Consider the following 19,443-nt stretch of genomic DNA (forward strand, 5'->3'; position numbering starts at 1 on the left):
ATCCTCACCTGCTGAACTCTCTCCAGGTCCACAGAAACACGGCTGATCTCGTCCTCCTCAGTCCTGGTTCTGCCTGCTATTCCCTTATATCTCCTTTTATGCAACAGGTTGAACACCAACTGTCGCAGGTGTGACTTCCGTGAAAGAGGAACTCGGTGCTTCCGCTCTGAGTTGCAGAGGGGGGAAGGGGGCGGAGTTTGAAGTGCTGCAATAGTTTTCCACTCAGGAGGAACTTGTACAGAAAGACAAACGTATAATATGAGAGTGAGGTCTGTCTTTGTGTTTAGCACATGTCTGTTTTGTTCACCCACATGCCTTTGCTGATAAATACTCCGTTTCTAAACTGAGTTGTTCTCAGGACTGCAAAGATGCACTTCAGAGTGACTGAGCCCAGTCAGTGTGAGAGGGGGTGTAGTTCTGCTAGCTGTCCACTAGATGCTGCTAACTGACCCTCTAATGAAACACAGGTCAGGGTGAATGGTCAGTGTGAGAGGGGGTGTAGTTCTGCTAGCTGTCCACTAGGTGCTGCTAACTGAGCCTCTAATGAAACACAGGTCAGGGTGAATGGTCAGTGTGAGAGGGGGTGTAGTTCTGCTAGCTGTCCACTAGATGCTGCTAACTGACCCTCTAATGAAACACAGGTCAGGGTGAATGGTCAGTGTGAGAGGGGGTGTAGTTCTGCTAGCTGTCCACTAGGTGCTGCTAACTGACCCTCTAATGAAACACAGGTCAGGGTGAATGGTCAGTGTGAGAGGGGGTGTAGTTCTGCTAGCTGTCCACTAGGTGCTGCTAACTGACCCTCTAATGAAACACAGGTCTGAAAAAATGAAAACTCTTAAATGAGATCAAGTCACACATTGAGGAGATGTTCCTTCATAGATACAGCTGTAAATATCAGCAGAAATGTTACTGAGCACAACACAGACTCTCCACATCGCGAGGGTTTCAGGTGAGAGTCACTTTTTAAAAACACAAAGTAAAATCAATCAGATCTTCTGCACTTTAAAGGGTTCTGCTGATGTTCTGGTGTATGTAACGTTGCTCTGTAACACTCAATACACGATCACTTGATGTATGTAAAAGGTTATTTTCAATGAGGAGTAAAACATAGAAGGAACACAATCTGAAGTTGACAGAGCCGGCATTTTATTAAACATTAAACAACACTTTCAGCCCTCTGCTAATTCAGACAGTATAATGAAATATGGCCCACAAATTAAATGTATCATATATTGTACTACTTCAATATATATGTACAAATATATATGACAGTATTCATGTGTGCCCACCTTTTAAATCAATTAAAGTTAGAAACATTTGTAAACAAATCTTAGTTGATATAAAAAGCCCAATAAATTATTTCCATATAAAGCTTGAAATCTTTCTATCTCCTCTCATTATAATCACTCTGAAGTTTCTGTTTGAAGGAATGAGCTGCTAACTCAATAAAATAAACCCTCTGGAGAGCTGAGCTGAAGGCTGTTGTTTTTCTTAAAGCATTTTCAAGAATCAACAATCATTTACCTACTTTTGATTCATTTGTCCAACTTAGAACTGAACTGATAAGGAGACATTAATCACCCAATAAAAGACTCTCTGGGGACACAGCCTTCAGAATAAAAGACTCTCTGGGGACACAGCCTTCAGAATAAAAGACTCTCTTGGGACACAGCCTTCAGAATAAAAGACTCTCTGGGGGGACAGCCTTCAGAATAAAAGACTTTCTGAGGACACAGCCTTCAGAATAAAAGACTCTCTGGGGACACAGCCTTCAGAATAAAAGACTCTCTTGGGACACAGCCTTCAGAATAAAAGACCCTCTTGGGACACAGCCTTCAGAATAAAAGACTCTCTGGGGACACAGCCTTCAGAATAAAAGACTCTCTGAGGACACAGCCTTCAGAATAAAAGACTCTCTGAGGACACAGCCTTCAGAATAAAAGCCTCTCTGAAAAAAACTGACAGTAAAGACACAATCAGTGAGCCAGATTTAAAACACCAACCCTTAAACCCAGAACAGGAAGTGATCTCTTCCTACAGAGGACACAGAGACGCTGAGGAGACACCAGACACTAACCCAAACCAGAACCCAGCATAGAGAGGTTCAGTGAATGTGGTTCTGATGGTGTGGAGGTGGGTCAGTGTGTCAGAGGAGACTCTGTAGAAGGAGAGAGAGCCAGCAGGAAGATCCAGATACACTGCTACTCTACCAGAGGGGGAGAAGGAGGAGGAGGAAGAGGAGGAGATGCGTATTGATGTGTTATTATGACAGACATCGTAACCATAACCAGTGCATTTCAGACTCCAGGACTGATCATTCTCTCCAAACCAACAGTCCCCTCTGTTTCCTTTCCTGCTGATTCCTCTGTAAGTCACTGATATACGAACCCCTCCTCTCCACTCGAACTCCCAGTAACAGCGACCAGTCAGAGCCTCTCTACACATCAGCTGAGGCAAGTAGGAGTCAAACCTCTCTGGATGATCAGGATATGGCTCCTCCTCTCTCACACATGTCACCTTCCCGTTGTTGTCAGACAGTTTGAGTTCTCTGTATGCTGTGTTTGAGTCCAGGGTGAGTTCACAGGAATCTGATGAGAGACACAGACAGCAGTTTATCATCAGACCCACCTGAAGGCTTTACTCTCTGTTGGTGATATTTTCTATAATAGCGCTATATAAGGCCCCGTCCACACGGAGACGATTTCAGTTGAATGTGCTAATATTACCAGGGGTTTTCAAAGTGTGGGAAGGTGAGCCTCCCCTCAGAGAACATAAGAACAGCCGCGCCCCCCCCTCCGAATTATTATTGCTATTATTATTAGGGCCTGAGCACGAAGTGTGCGAAGACCTATTGTAATGTATAGAATTATTATTATAATTCTTAAGTCTGGGGATTGGACCTGTTTTTGAGGGGGTTACGACACTATTAATGTAGCGACATTTGGCAACGCCGGCAGGACGGGTGACAAATGTTACATTTTGGATTCGATGGGTGAAACATTTCCCACATGCTCTCTAGCGCCACCTGAAATTTGGCACACTTACCCGGGTGGAGCAGCTCTACCTATTATCCTCTTGTATCCCGAAGCTCCGCTTACTTTGATTTTTTTATTAGCATAATGTGAAAAACAGTGAAATGTTAACTTCACTTTCCATTTTTTGATTTTGACTTAGTGCACAGCATCAGTGGAGGGTCAGACACATTACCGTAGAAAATGAGCACGAGATTTGAAAAAATGTGTTCGACATCAATCAAAACGTATTAACAAAAAGGTGTGGCCTAGACATAAATGTTAACAATTCATCCGAAATGTATCCAAATATCACAGATTTCAGTGGATAAATTCAGTCTGTCTTGGGGAATAGGCACAAAAAAGCACGTTAATTTTGGCGAATAGGGGGCACCAAAAACACAACAAATGTATACCTCAAGAACGGGTGGACAAAATAAATATATTTTAGACATTCCGCATGGAATTTCGGACATATTTCAAAATGGCTTCCATTATCCCCGCCCCCCATAAAGTGGGGTCCACTGAATTTGCAGTCCCGTCGCCACCATATTTGTGCCGGACACAACATATGCGTGTGGTGCATGTTATTGGACCCTAGGTGGCGGTCTTCTAATAGGGTTGTACTTGTACTGCATGGGGGGTGGCAGAAAGTCAATATGAGAGCCCACTTACCACATATTAAACAAATATTTTTACCATGTACTTATACTTATGGGGGGGGGGGTGTCTGGGAATCTGAAGTATGGAAACTTAAACCCACCCATGATTTTTTTTTCAATAACATTTAAAATTTCTCACATAATCCTGATTTACGTGAATAGTCTGAGAGGCTAGTGCTGGAGAAGAATGAGCAAATTGAAAAAAATTCCAAAAATGTGCTTGGCGCTCCGAGCCTTTGAGAGTGTGTTGTTTAGCTTGTGTGGAACCCGCTTGCAAAATATGGGGACCCTGCGACCTTCCACAAGGTCAAAACCGAGGTCAGAGGTCACGTTTTCATGCCGTACTGTGCCCTTTATGGCGGAAAGGAAGGTCCGACCGCCTTGAACCTGCTCTCATTAGAACCGGCTCGAAAAGTACATGCAGATTGATGCCTCTGCTGCTCCTAATGTCAAAGGTTACGGCTTGAAATGTAACAAAGCTCCAAAGGTCAAAGGTCACGCTTTCATGCTGTACGGTGCCCTTTACAGCACAAAGGAAGGTCCGACCGCTTGGAGCTTGATGTCATTTTAACCATCTTGGAGAGCAGATGCAAATGTATGCAAATGGATGCCTCTGGTGCGACTACATTTCAAAGGTTACGGCTTAAAATGTACCAAAACCTTCCGTTAAGGCCTTTTGGGAAGCCGCAGTGCTCCGTGAGTGTTTAAAGTACTTTGCAAAGGGCTAAAGAGATAATTCTTTCACAGGGGGCCTCTAAATAGGGCCCCGATCAGGAATCTGAAGTATGTAAACTGTAACCCACCCAGAACTGTTTTTCAATAAAATGTCAAACTTTCTCACAAAATGCTGTCTGGAGCTTAGCATCTGACAGGCTTGTGTTGGCAGAGGGGAAGAACATTTAAAAAAATTAAAAAAATGTGGTTGGCGCTCCGAAACTTCAAGAGTGTGTTGTTGCACTTGTGTGGAACCCGCTTGCAAAATTTGGGGACTCTGCGACCTCGGACAAGGTCAAAACCGAGGTCAGAGGTCACATTCGCAATGCCGACAGTACCCTCGATGACGCAAAGGAAGTTCCGACCGCTTTGAGCTTGCTCTCATTAGAACCGGCTCGAAGATTACATGCAGATTGATGCCTCTGCTGCTCCTAATGTGAAAGGTTACGGCTTAAAATGTAACAAAGCTCCAAAGGTCAAAGGTCACGCTTTCATGCCGTACGGTGCCCTTTACAGCACAAAGGAAGGTCCGACCGCTTTGAGCTTGATGTCATTTTAACCATCTCGGAGAGCAGATGCAGATGAATGCCTCTGGTGCGACTAAATGTCAAAGGTTACGGCTTAAAATGTAACAAAACCTTCCGTTAAGGCCTTTTGAGAAGCCGCAGTGCTCCGTGAGTGTTTAAAGTACTTTGAAAAGGGCTAAAGAGATAATGTTTTCACAGGGGGCCTCTAAATAGGGCCCAGATCAGGAATCTGAAATATGGGCACCCTAGCCCACCCAGAACCTTTTTTCAATCAAATGCCATCATGCATTACTGCCATTGGCGTCTGACTGCCCTAGCTCCGCCCCCTGCGGTTCTAGAGACTCACGGAGGGTACCATTGGATGCGGAATAATTAACGGTGGGGAATAGCCATTGAGCCCGAACCGATCAGACGTTGTTATCAAAAGATACGAATTAGTAGCACGATCGGACAAATGAGCTTTTCATTGGAATAATATTGATATAAAATCAAGCATTTGAGTGACGTAATTGATATTCACAGCAAATGTTCCCCGCTATATGTAGTACACTGGTGTATAATTTCAGGGATCCAGCTGCTACCGTTTCGCTCCTATAAGATATTTTTAATAAAAAAAACGTGAAATCCCTTCCTCTGGTTCTTCCAAAAGTTAACGTGCTTTTTCTGACTCTGGAGGAATGTAAGGGGAGTTGTCAGGGGACTCTACCCACATATGAGGCACTATTTTCGGATACATTTCATCCATTTTCACCCCTTCCTCTGGTTCTTCCAAAAGTTAACATACTTTTTCTGACTCTGGAGGAATATAAGGGGAGTTGTCAGGGACTCTACCCGCCTTACGGGACACTATTTTCAGATACTTTTTTTCCATTTTCACCCCTTTTCTATGGATCTCAAAAAAAGTTAACTCAGACTTTATTAAATTATTTTTTTATATATGACTTAATTTTTAAATATAGTGGGGATAGTGGAATTAACTAGTACCCAGTACTGGGAGGGACTGACTTTGATTGCAGATATAGCAATATTTGAATAAAAAAAAAAGTGCACCACAATATATATATAGTATAATATCTATAATATATTATAATAATTCTATTTTGACTACCAGTTTCGGGACCTACCGGACCAAAGACCAGTGCTTATCTCAATGCCCCACAAGTGGCGCTGAGAGCTTATGGAGAATAAGTGTGCTTTATAGATTCGTCAATAGAGTAATGAGACATTTAGCTTTGTTTTCCACCAGTAAAATGTACAAACGACACATCAATTCACATCTACAGATGAAAACGAAGCGAATGGACGTACTGCCAGACTCATAGTGTGTATAAATCGAGACGTGAGATCTATCTCCCCTGCTCTCTCCGTTTCTCAACAATGACGTCACTTTCAGCTTCACTTTAATAATTTCAATGAGCAAAATACATTTCCCTTTGTTTTCCACCATCAAAATGGACAAACAATGCGATCAAGACGAAGTGAATGGAAGTACTCCATAGACTCCTAGCATGTAGAGTTTTTCTGTTTTAGCACTATTTACATTTCTGGTTAGCCCAGAAATGTGAGAGATCTCACGTCTCAATTTACACACACTAGGAGTCTGCGAGTAATTCCATTCGCTTCGTCTTCATCTGTAGATGTGATTTGATGTGTCGTTTGTACATTTTGATGGTGGAAAACATAGGTAAATATGCCGTTCAGAATGTTTATAATAGACAACACAGCTATAAGCTTGAGGCGATCCAGGTCGCTACACGGGTGACACGGGATCGAAACTCCTGTCAGACTCTCCATATTATATAGCAGAACAAATACATTTATACAAAAACATTTAAGAAACATTATAAGAACAATCATTGGGAACATTTAAAAACATTATACACATTAATTTCATCATATTAATCATATGAATCATATATCACACAATGGTGTGATGTGAAAAGCCATTGCTACGTTTTAAAACTTGTAAACACGCGTTCAGGAGTCTGAAAGTGGTTTCATTAGCTTCGTATTGATTTGTGGATGTGATTTGATGTGTTGTTTTGTCAATTTTGATTGCCAAAATGATAGAGAAATGTCTTTTTACTTTATAGTGGAGTCTATATATGATACTTTTGTTCGATAAGCTTTTAGCGCCACTTGTGGGGAAATGGAATGAGACTCGCTCCTTGGTGTGGTGAGAGCGAATCCCGCCCATGGCATCAAGTCTTGAGTTCCTTGAATTCATTATTATATGTGACCCAAGTCAATATGGGTGCATATTTAATAGTTATAACAATTATTATTATAATTATTATGGAATTATTAATAATATTGAGAAGTGGGCTTCCATATTGAGATGTGGGTCATCGCCCCAATCCCCATAGGTATATATAGATAACTTTTAATAGGAATCTCTGTTTGACATATGTTCAGAATGTGCTATTTATGCAGAAATAGCACATTCTGAATGACCCAGTGTACACATCGTTGTGTACCACCGTGTCACAGCCTGCTGCTGCTGCATTCACATAACTTTTACCCAGATTTCACTGCTCACTGCACCACAGCGCTACTTATGAATTGACCCAAGTGCATATTTAATAGTTATAAAAACTATTATTATTATTATTTTGGAATTATTAATAATATTGAGAAGTGGGCTTCCATATTGAGATGTGGGAGTCCTGAAGTGGGAACCCCCCAGGCAAGTGGGCTTCCATATTGAGATGTGGGATCTACAAGTTATGGAGTGTACAGCAGGACCATATGCAAGACCACTTACTCCATATATCAAAGCCAGTTCATGCTAAGTTATTGAGTGTACAGCAGGACCGTATGCAAGCCCACTTACTCCATATATCAAAGCCAGTTAATGCTAAGTTATTGAGAGTACAGCAGGACCATATGCAAGCCCACTAACTCCATATATCAAAGCCAGTTCATGCTAAGTTATTGAGTGTACAGCAGGACCATATGCAATCCCACTTACTCCATATATCAAAGCCAGTTAATGCTAAGTTATTGAGCGTACAGCAGGACCATATGCAAGCCCACTTACTCCATATATCAAAGCCAGTTAATGCTAAGTTATTGAGTGTACAGCAGGACCATATGCAAGCCCACTTACTCCATATATCAATGCCAGTTCATGCTAAGTTATTGAGTGTACAGCAGGACCATATGCAAGCTCACTTACTCCATATATTGGACACCCCAGACTGCGTGGGGCCTCACCTTGTGGAGGGGTCCTCAACTGAGCTGCAAATGCGGCGCACCTATGCGCTTATGTGGCACAATTAGTGTGGCGCGGTAAGGCTCCACTGGATGACCACTGCGGTCATCGAAACAGAGGGCCTCATCATATCACTTTGCGTGGGGCCTCAAGTTGGCCAGGGACAGCCCTGATCCTTTCTATAATAGCGCTATATAAGTGTCATAATATTATAAAGTTTAAAGGCGATGCATGTCAGTCGTGTAATGAATAAATACCACCTCCATCATCTTTGTCTTTAGAGAGAAGCTGACTGATCCACACTTACACTTCCTCAGACCTGGTTTTAGCCTCTGCTCTCCACCGTGGTCCAGCCTGGAGGAAGAAACACAGTCAGGGTGATGCTCTATCCAACATGAGTCCTAGCTGCTGGTACCTCGTGGAGCGGAGTTTACTTTCTTAGAGGAAGCTTTTTTGTTGGCATTTAGTGTCAAAAATTGTCACAGCATATTGTACATTGCATCTTTACAGGAAGGACATACATCTGTTCATAGTTCTGTTCAGCAATATGCACATTATGACACAAAAAACACAGATGAGAAAGATATAAAGAAAAAAAGAAAACAACAGCGAGCAATTAGGGAGTAGACATGAGTCCTGCTGTGAGTGTAGCTGTGTTAGCCGAACTCAGTCAGAACTATCCAAACTGAACCGCTGTTGATCACTTGCGTCTGTCTGTCCATACCTGAGTGTCTCCAGTCTCCAGAGGGGGTCCTCCAGTCCAGCAGACAGCAGCTTCTCTCCTGAGTCTCCTGGATGATTGTAGCTCAGGTCCAGCTCTCTCAGATGGGAGGGGTTGGAGCTCAGAGCTGAAGCCAGAGAAACACAGCCTTCCTCTGTGACCAGACAGCCTGCCAGACTGGAACCAGGGAATACAGTAAACTCAGTGTTTTAAAAAGCAGAAGGAAAAACATACAGACGTCGACCATCTTCATCAACATGAACCAGAAGCTGGATAAAAAGGATTAAAAGTTAAACTGCTTGAAAATAAAAGGTGAACCCTGACCTGAGAGTCTCCAGTTCACAGTGTGGACTCTCCAGTCCAGCAGACAGCAGCTTCACTCCTGAATCCTGCAGGTCGTTGTTACTCAGGTCCAGCTCTCTCAGACTAGAGGACTGGGAGCTGAGGACTGAGGACAGAGCTGCACAGCTTCTCTCTGACAGCTTACAGCCACTCAGCCTGGGGAGGGATTAGCAATGAACACCATTTATTTTATTTATCATTTTTAAAACTGATCAATGTTGTTTCTATCTCCACTTACAGAGCTTCCCTGGAGGCTTTGACCACTGGCAGCAGCCTCAGAAGAGCCTTCTCTGAAGCAGAGTATTTATTCAGGTCAAAGACATCCAGATCTTCTCCTGATGACAGTAAGATGAAGACCAGAGCTGACCACTGAGCAGGAGACAGATTATCTGTGGAGAGACTTCCTGAACTCAAGTACTGTTGGATCTGCTCCTCTAGAGAACGATCATTCAGTTCATTCAGACAGTGGAACAGGTTGATGCTTCTCTCCAGAGACGGGTTCTCATTTATCTTCTTCTTGATGTACTCAACTGTCTCCTGGTTGGTCTCTGAGCTACTTTCTGTTTCTTTCAGCAGGCCATGTAGGAGTTTCTGATTGGTCTGCAGTGAAACACCCAGGAGGAAGCGGAGTAACAAGTCCAGGTGTCCGTTTGGACTCTGTAAGGCCTGGTCCACAGCCCTCTGGTAGAGATGTGTTAGTGTAGGTTGAGGTCTGAATACTTTAAGCAACCAGGAGGTTGTTGATTCTTCTGCCAGCAGGTTGACTCCAGAGGTGATGAAGGTCAGATGGACATGAAGAGCAGCCAGAAACTCCTGAACGCTCAGATGGACGAAGCAGAACACCGTGTCCTTGTACAGGTCACCCTCCTCTCTAAAGACCTGTGTGAACACTCCTGAGTACACTGAGGCTGCTCTGATATCGATGCCACACTCTGTCAGGTCGTGATCATAGAAGATCAGGTTGCCTTTCTGCAGCTGCTCAAAAGCCAGTTTCCCCAGAGCCTCCATCATCTTCCTGCTCTCTGGACTCCAGTGTGGATCCGTCTCAGCTCCTCCATCATACTTGACGTTCTTCACTTTGGACTGAATCACCAGGAAGTGGATGTACATCTCAGTCAGGGTCTTGGGCAGCTCTCCTCCCTCTCTGGTTTTCAACACTTTCTCCAGAACTGAAGCAGAGATCCAGCAGAAGACTGGGATGTGGCACATGATGTGGAGGCTTCGTGAGGTCTTGATGTGGGAGATGATGGTGCCGGCCTGCTCCTGATCTCTGAATCTCTTCCTGAAGTACTCCTCCTTCTGTGGGTCAGTGAACCCTCGGACCTCTGTCACCATGTCCACACACTCAGGAGGGATCTGATTGGCTGCTGCAGGTCGTGTGGTTATCCAGAGGCGAGCCGAGGGAAGCAGCTTCCCCCTGATGAGGTTTGTCAGCAGCACATCCACTGAGGTGGACTCTGTGACATCAGTCAGGACCTCAGTGTTGAGGAAGTCCAGAGGAAGTCGACACTCATCCAGACCGTCAAAGATGAACACAACCGAGAACTGATCAAACCTGCAGATTCCTGCGTCTCTGGTTTCAGAGAAGAAGAGATGAACAAGTTCCACCAAGCTGTATTTTTTCTTCAGCCTATTTAGCTCTCTGAAAGGTAATGGAAATGTGAACTGGATGTCCTGGTTGGCTTTGCCTTCAGCCCAGTCCAGAGTGAACTTCTGTGTTAAGACTGTTTTCCCGATGCCAGCCACTCCCTTTGTCAACACCCTGATTGGTGCATCTCTTCCAGGTGAGGCTTTAAAGAGGTCTTCTTGTTTGATGGTTGTGTCTGGCCTGTCTGGTTTCCTGGATGCTGTTTCAATCTGTCTGACCTCATGTTCTTCAGCTGTAGTTTCTCCCATGGTGATGTGGATCTCTGTGTAGATTTCATTTAGAGGTCTTGAATTACCCTTTTCCATGATTTTCTCAATTTTATTCTTCAGGTTGAATTTGAGGTTCCCTTGGCACTGAGTAAGAATCTCTGAATGATGAAAAAATAAAATCACAATTGAGACAATACTACAATTAACATAAAATAACCATCACAAGTTTGGTTCATAATTTTACACATTTTTGACATGACAGTCGATTATTTTCCTTGGATCAAGACGCCGCATCTTGTTGCTTTCCAAAAATGTTTCTTTGAAAAAAGATATTTTCGAAACCAGGATGAACAATCAGTGGTCCCCAGAGAACCATGGCCCTAACCCTGACGACTCTTATTCCTGCTGCTGGAAGACGAGGCACGACCCTGGCAGATCGACCTCTGAGGATGTGGACTCAGCTCTCACTCCAGTTATACAGGAAGTGGATTGCTCTTAGTAATTGTCCCAATACTGCATAATCCTGCAATAGGCTACTATCAACAAGACGCCCTGGGGGTCACAGTAATAATCTTTCCCTTCGTCCATAAGACAGGGTGGATGGAAAACTCTATTGACTCCTTCTTGCAAATGTGTAGCCCCAGCCTAACTACTGAACGTATCCCCAGCTGGTGCCCTGACCCAGAGACTGCAAGAGAGCAAGATACTCTGAACTGTTGGTCGATGCGTCGGCAGAGAGAACAGGGACAGCTTTCATCTCAATGAACCTCAAAGGTGAACTGGGTAACTCTGGGAAAGGAGAGAGCCTAATCCCTATCCAGGAGTTTCTTTCCAGAGCTGGTTCAATGTGTAGAGGTGAGCCCAACTTTGTCTAGTTGGTCCTGCTCCACCTCCCACACCGGCACTGGATCCGTCCCCAGCAGAGAGGTGACGGTTGTTTGAAGTTTGTATACCATGTTCCTCTCCTTCACCTACAACCCAACTGGCATTGATTAGACCCTTAGACCCAGTGGTGTGTAGACCCCGGTGCCTGGCTGCAGGATGAGGACCTGGTCTGCCTGATAGGGTTGCTTTTTTTCTAAGTAGCTGATCTAAAAAGTGACCCTGCAAGAGACTATTGACCCTGACCACTGAGCTTTCAGGGCCGTGGGGGAACCTGAACCCTGACACCATGTGCAGGTGGTGTTTCTCTGTGTGGTATATCAGGAGGACACATCCAAACCATGTAATCATTGTGATTTACCGGACTTCAGGTTCCCTGTTTGTTCAACTATTTTTTAACTAATGACCTACCTGTCGGTTCTGAAGGGATTTCTGATAATTTCTCCTCCAGAAGATTCTGATTAATCTCCTTCAAAACGTTTCTGGTCACTGTAATAGTGTTAATGCAGTAGTTCAGAAACATGTGGTCCACAGTTTGCGTCCGAGATGCACCCTCTAGTCGACTCTTTGGGATTCCTTCGAATCCTAGGACCTCCAGCTGCAGGTGCCACTTGAATTCTTCAAAGTCTTCTTTCCCCAATTGTTCTAAAGTTCTGAAGAGGATCTTTTTCAGTGTCGCCATATTTTCTCCCTGCAGAGATCCAAAAGATACCAACACAAAATATTATATAATCTTACATCTGAAATAACACGGGTTCATGAAAAAAACAACATTCTTCCTTTTTCAGCAACAATACTACTTATTTTAAGGCAAATAACCTACTACTTCAGGTTCAGGTCCAGGTTCAGGTCCAGGTACAGGTTCAGGTCCAGATCCAGGTTCAGGTCCAGGTTCAGGTCCAGGTCCAGGTCCAGGTATAGGTTCAGATCCAGGTCCAGGTCCAGGTATAGGTTCAGATCCAGATTTAGGTCCAGGTCCAGGTCCAGGTATAGGTTCAGATCCAGGTCCAGGTCCAGGTCCAGGTCCAGGTCCAGGTCCAGGTCCAGGTCCAGCAGAATGTGGTGTGTCCTCTAGGCTGGAACACAACACACAGAGCTCTGAGTGAATAAGGAGTGCTGAGCTGTGACATGGAGAAGAGTCCTGGACAGTTGGAGATCTCACCTCTGAGCTTTGGTCTGGCTGTCGTGTTCCCCACACAAAGAGGGGGGGGCTCCCTCCTCTCTGTCCTCACACTGATCCATAGCAGAACCTCCACCTTGACACAAACACAACAACATGCTCATCACAACAAGAACATCACAGGACACATTAATGCCCCTCCTCTCAGATGTCCTCTCAGATGTCCCACAGCCCCCGGCCCACTCAGAAACTCAGTTTTTTGACCCCTAATATGTTTTTGTGATTGTCAAGACTTCTTACAGCACACCCAGAAGTCATCAAATGTCTCAGTTTTAAATATGTGGTTAACTTGTTAATTGAGACAAAACTTAATTTACTACAGTTCAGCTTTCAACACCATTGTGCCCTCCACGCTGGTCATCGAGAACAGAGACCTCGGGCTCGACAGCGCCCTCTGTGACTGGATCCTGAACTTCCTGACGGGCAGACCCCAGGCATTACGGGTGGGAAACATTATATCCTCCACCCTGATCCTCAACACCGGAGCCCCTCAAGGTTGCGTGCTCAGCCCTCTCCTCCTTGTTCACAAACGACTGCATGGCCACACACAGCTCCAACACTATCTGTAAGGGAAACTTCTGCAGCAATGGAGAGTCGGGACTCAGAGAGACACGAGGAGAGTTGGAGCTTTGATGTCAAACACTGATGGTTTATTACGAGTATGGGCCGGAGAATTCACATCACGAGTCACAGCAGCCAGAGGTTCTGACTGCACGGGAGGGTTGCCACGTCAATTCTGAAGCGCCTCTCTCTTCCTAGACCTTTTAACTAGTTCACAGAGAGTAATCAACATATTGGGGGAGATAACCTAAACATCTGGGAACACTGAATCACTTGTCTGACCCTCAGGCTCGAAGAGTACACCTTGGAGTCCACAAACACAGAGAAGAAATGTTCCAGCGTTCTCACAACCATAAACCATTTGTGACCGAGAGTTGCCCGGTCATAAACTGGGAATAACAACATATAGCTGGAGCAGCCCATTCCTTAAGGGCGATAACAGACGTCAGGATTGGTCATAAACATCAAAGGGCAAAAAGATTAGATATCTAGGAGTAAAGGAGAATTATTCCCTAACACTATCGTGAAGTTTGCTGACGACACGACCTGATCACCAACGGCAACGAGACGGCGTCCAGAGAGGAGGTCAAAAACCTGACATCTTGGTGCCAGGATTTCAACCTCCATCTCAACGTCAGCAAAACCTAGGAGCTGATTGTGGATTACTGGAAGCAGCAGAGAGAGGGACACGCCCCCATCGCCATCAATGGGACTACTTGGAGAGAGTCAGCAGCTTCAGGTTCCTCTATGTCCACATCACTGAGGACCTGAAATGGATTCTTCACTGAGGACCTGACATGGACTCTTCACTGAGGACCTGACGTGGACTCATCACTGAGGACCTGACATGGACTCATCACTGAGGACCTGACATGGACTCATCACTGAGGACCTGACATGGACTCATCACTGAGGACCTGACATGGACTCTTCACTGAGGACCTGACGTGGACTCTTCACTGAGGACCTGACGTGGACTCATCACTGAGGACCTGATGTGGACTCTTCACTGAGGACCTGACGTGGACTCTTCACTGAGGACCTGACGTGGACTCATCACTGAGGACCTGATGTGGACTCATCACTGAGGACCTGACATGGACTCTTCACTGAGGACCTGACGTGGACTCTTCACTGAGGACCTGATGTGGACTCATCACTGAGGACCTGACATGGACTCATCACTGAGGACCTGACTCCTATTAGTATTATTATGCAATACCCGCGACCCGACCCGCATCATCTTTGTTTTACCCAGAACCGAACCCAGGAAAAAGCGTTTGAAAAAATACCACCCTCGAATCACCTTTTTTGCGGGTACCCGACCTGCAGGACTCTGATATGAAGAGCTGTGTGGCTCTGAGTGCTAGCAGCTAACGGCTGATGTTGGTGTTGTGTTTCGCATTGAAGATGACGTCACGGCTCTGCCTAATAACAATAATAAATTATATTTCTATAGCGCTTTTCTTGAACCCAAAGACACTTTACATTTGGGAGGGAGGGTAGACAAACAAAACAAAACCAAAAAGAAACAAAGAAACAAAACAAAAACAGAAAAGCAGTCAGGAGGAAGTTGGTTGAAAAGGGGGGGGGCTTATGGATACAGAGTTGAGAGGGGCGGGGCTTATGGATACAGAGTTGAAGAGGTGGGTTTTGAGGCGGGACTGGAACAGGGTGAGGGACTCAGACTCACGGAGGTCTTGGGGGAGGGAGTTCCAGAGCTTCGGGGCTGCCACAGAGAAGGCTCTATCCCCGAAGCTCCGGAGTTTGGCCTTGAGGGTGGAAAGCAAACCGGCTGAGGTGGATCTGAGGGACCGGGGTGGTTGGTAGAGGATCAGGAGGTCAGTGAGGTAGGGGGGGGCAGATGGTGGAGGGCTTTGAAAGTGAGGACCAGGAGTTTGTAGTGTATGCAGTGTGAAACGGGGAGCCAGTGGAGTTCTTTGAGGACCGGGGTGATGTGATGCCAAGGTTGCGTGCCTGGGTGGAGGGGGAAACAGGGGTGCCATCAATGGTGACTGTCAGGTTGGGGGTTTTGCTGAGGGTGGATTTGGATCCGATGAGGAGGAGTTCATTTGTATTGCTGTTGAGTTTTAGGAAGTTGTGTTGCATCCAGGATTTTATTGCAGTCAGACAGGATTCGATGTGGGTGAGGGGGGGGTTGTTGGGGGATTTGGTGCTGAGGTAAATCTGGGTGTCGTCGGCATAGCAGTGAAAGTCCAGGTTGTATTGGCGGAGAATCTGACCAAGGGGGAGGATGTAGATGATGAAGAGGAGGGGGCCGAGTACTGAACCTTGGGGAACACCTTGGGTGACTGAAGCTGTGGCAGAGGAGTGGTTGTTGAGGGAGATGAAGTGGGATCTGTCGGAGAGGTAGGACTGGAGCCACCTGAGTGCAGTACCTTCGATACCGATGTCATGGAGTCGGGTAAGCAGGATGGTGTGGCTCACGGTATCGAAGGCTGCACTCAGGTCGAGGAGGATAAGGATGTTGAGGGAACCGGTGTCAGCAGAGGTGAGGAGGTCATTGAGGACTTTGATGAGGGCCGTTTCTGTGCTGTGATGGGGACGAAAACCAGACTGAAGGGGTTCAAAAAGCTGGTTGGTTTGGAGATGGCGGTGGAGTTGTTTGGAGATGATGTGTTCTATTGTTTTTGAGAGAAAGGGGAGGTTGGAGACGGGGCGGTAGTTACTGAGGGAGGAGGGATCCAGACCGGGTTTCTTGAGGATGGGAGTGACAGCAGCAGTTTTGAAGGCAGAGGGAACGGTTCCTTGGGACAGGGAGGAGTTGAACAGGTTGACAAGGTAGGGGCAGAGGACGGGGAGACAGGACTTCAGTAGAGGGGTGGGTAGAGGGTCAAGCGAGCAGGTTGTGGGTTTGGAGGAGCTGATCAGTTTGAGTATTTCAGGGGGGGTAACCAGAGTGAACTGGGAGAGGCGGCCGTGGGGAGGAGGAAGGCTCGGGAGGTCCAGGGAGATGGGGGGAGAAATTGTGGCGGTGGATGCTGGGGGAGATGTATGTGTGTCAGATGCAGCGGATAGGGAGAGATTAATGGCAGTGATTTTGTCAGAGAAAAACTGGAGGAATGCACTGCATAGAGTGGAAGTGGAGGAAGGGAGGGTGTCAGCACGGGGTTTGAGGAGCTTGTTGACGGTGGAGAAGAGGCTCCTGGGGTTATGGGAGGGGTCGGTAAAGATGGTCTCTGTAGGTAGTGAGATGGAGTTTGTAGGATTCAAGGTGAACTGTGAGGGATGATTTCATGGATAGGCGTTCAAGCTGGCGGCCGGTTTGCTTCAGTTTACGGAGTGCAGGGGTGAACCAGGGTGAGGAGGTTTTAAAAGTGACATTTTTCCTTTTGAGGGGGGCCAGGCTATTGAGGGAGGCGAGTAGGGTGGAATTAAGGTGGTTGAGTTGTTCATCGGGTGAGCTGAGGTTCGAGTCCAGGGGGAGAGTAGAGGACAGCAGGTCGGAGAGGTGCTGGAGATCAACAGAGCATACATTACGGAAGGTGATGTTCCTGGATGGGGGGGGGTGGCGGACGGGGGAGGCGATGGTGAACTGTATGAGTTTGTGGTCAGAGAGGGGAAAGGGGCAGGGGTGGAGGTCGAGTACTGAGAGGTTGGTGGGGCAGACAAGGTCAAGGATGTGTCCTTTATCATGGGTGGGGAAGGTGACATATTGGGTAATTGAGAAATTGTCCAGAAGGGAGGAGAATTCAGAAGCGAGTTTGCAGGTGGGGGAGTCCATGTCGATGTTGAGGTCGCCGAGGAGTAACAGACGTGAGGAGAGGGATGAAGCAATGGTGAGGAGTTCAGTGAGATCAGAGAGGAAGGAGGGGTGTGGTTTGGGGGGGGCGGTAAATGAGGATAACTGTCAGTGAGGGAGGGGCTTTGAAGGCGAGGAATTTGAAGGATGGTACTGAGGGGAGGGTGAGTTCTGTAGTCCGCATGTTGTGGTTGTAGATGACAGCCAGCCCACCACCACGGCGTGAGGGGCGGGGTTTAGTGATGTAATTCAAACCAGGGGGGGATGTTTGGTGGAGGGAGAAGAAGTCATTGGGTTATTGCCAGGTTTCGGTGAGCAGAAGGAAGTCGATGGATTTGTCCAGAATTATTTCGTGGAGGAAGTGGGCTTTATTGTTAAGTGACCGGATATTGAGGAGGGCAACATTGGTCAAATGGGGGGTTGGAGGGGTGGTGGCAGGCCTTAGAGGTATGAGGTTGGCCAGGTTAGCAGTGCTGGGGTGGGCACTAGAGGGGGGGCAGTGGAGCAGAGGAGGCTGCTTGATGGTGGGGAGAAATGGCTTGTTATATGTGTTGGGAGGCGGAGGGGAGTGGGATCCGCTCCAGGTATTTCATGCAGCTGGGGGTGTAGGTGAGCGGGGGAGTGAGGAGGAGTAGAAGTTGCGTACTGAAAGTAAACAAAACTGCGGCGGGTGCTTCGGTGAATGTAGCGGGGTCGACGAAGGAGTCCAAGATGTCTGATGACTGAGATGGAAGACGGGGTGGAGGAGTTGGTGACTGACAGAAGCTGTGAGTATTTCAGCATGATGACAGGCGGGAATGCTGGGAGCAGTGTGTTAGCAGCGATAGCGGCTAGCGGGCTAGGTGCACAGAGGTGGAGGATTGTTGTGGAGACCAGGAAGATCCACGACATGGCAGGAGGATGTGAACAGCGGGACAGGACAGATGTCCCCCCCATCAGCATGCATTTAGAACTTCAAAAATCCAAGATGGCAGCACGTCTGTCCCTGTCCGCTGTGCTCTCATGTCTGTTCTAGTGTTGTCTACGTGATATATGTTATCGTTGTAAAACACCGGTCAATATCTGTGAGCTGTTTTAGATGGTACACCCGGGGCGAGCGTTGTTGATGCCGTAACATTACGGCTAAACATTACTGCTCCGTTCCTGGGACCACTCCATCCGCTTGGACTGCGGAGCCTGTGCTCACTTCCCGGAGCTGAAACGCCACCTGTGTTGCGTTGGACTTTGGTGGACTGGGATCGTTCATGTATAATAAGAACGGGTTCGTTGAGCTAAAGCATAGCATGACTGGGCTTGTGTTCCTGTTTACATGAGACGTCAAACAACGTCATCTTCGTTCTCGGGAGGACTGAAAGTCCGGACCGGATTCTCACCTCGCTGACCTGGCATTTCTCATCTTCGGCAGGACGGAAAACGCGAACGGAATTCCGGTGCTGATTTCTGGATTTCTTCAGCAGGCCCTCTCGACCTCCTGACACATGTCACCCAGCACGTTTCTCCTACTGACTATTCTCCATCCATATGAGGTGCGTGAAGGGTATGAAGTCCAACATGTGCCTCATCTCGTCTTCCCTAGTGAAGACACAAACTGGGATTCTGCTTTGTTTAAGAGCTCTGTCAATTGGAGCACTCTAATCTCCAAGATCTCATGTCTCTACCTTGTCTTATTCGTCTTTTTAGTCCTTATAACTGGTTGTTTTCGATGAGCTCGTGTTCCTATGGTGGAAAGAGAGTAATAGGCCGATATAATGAATCTATGCAAACAACAACTTGGGTGAAAAGGAAATGTTTCATTGTTATCCTGCTCCTCTTATCAGGAGACGTTCATCCAAACCCTGGACCAGATTTTAATTGTCTGAGTACCCCTGATGATTTTAAAGCAAGGTCGGGTCTTGGTATCATCCACATCAATGTCAGAAGTCTACTTCCTAAAATGGACCACATGAAAATCTGGGGAAGTCCTCTGATTCTGATGTTCTTGTTTGATCTGAAACTTGGCTAAAGAAATC

The 19,443-nt window shown here is 46.4% G+C and overlaps 1 protein-coding gene across 1 annotated transcript; it reads right to left on the reverse strand.

Moving 5' to 3' along the window:
• Positions 1–2,034: 2,034 nt before the first annotated feature.
• On the reverse strand, positions 2,035–17,416 carry LOC117443083 (NACHT, LRR and PYD domains-containing protein 3-like). The gene is made up of 11 exons (XM_071202540.1): positions 16,972–17,416; positions 15,963–16,871; positions 13,093–13,186; positions 12,757–12,999; positions 12,703–12,709; positions 12,342–12,621; positions 9,430–11,206; positions 9,174–9,347; positions 8,853–9,026; positions 8,436–8,482; positions 2,035–2,588 (listed from the first exon to the last, which is right to left on the reverse strand). The coding sequence occupies exons 1-11, from the start codon at positions 17,414–17,416 to the stop codon at positions 2,035–2,037; spliced, it is 4,704 nt and encodes a 1,567-aa protein (XP_071058641.1).
• Positions 17,417–19,443: the final 2,027 nt, after the last annotated feature.

The sequence above is a fragment of the Pseudochaenichthys georgianus genome, unplaced genomic scaffold, assembly GCF_902827115.2.
Source record: "Pseudochaenichthys georgianus unplaced genomic scaffold, fPseGeo1.2 scaffold_533_arrow_ctg1, whole genome shotgun sequence".
NCBI classification, from domain to species: domain Eukaryota; kingdom Metazoa; phylum Chordata; class Actinopteri; order Perciformes; family Channichthyidae; genus Pseudochaenichthys; species Pseudochaenichthys georgianus.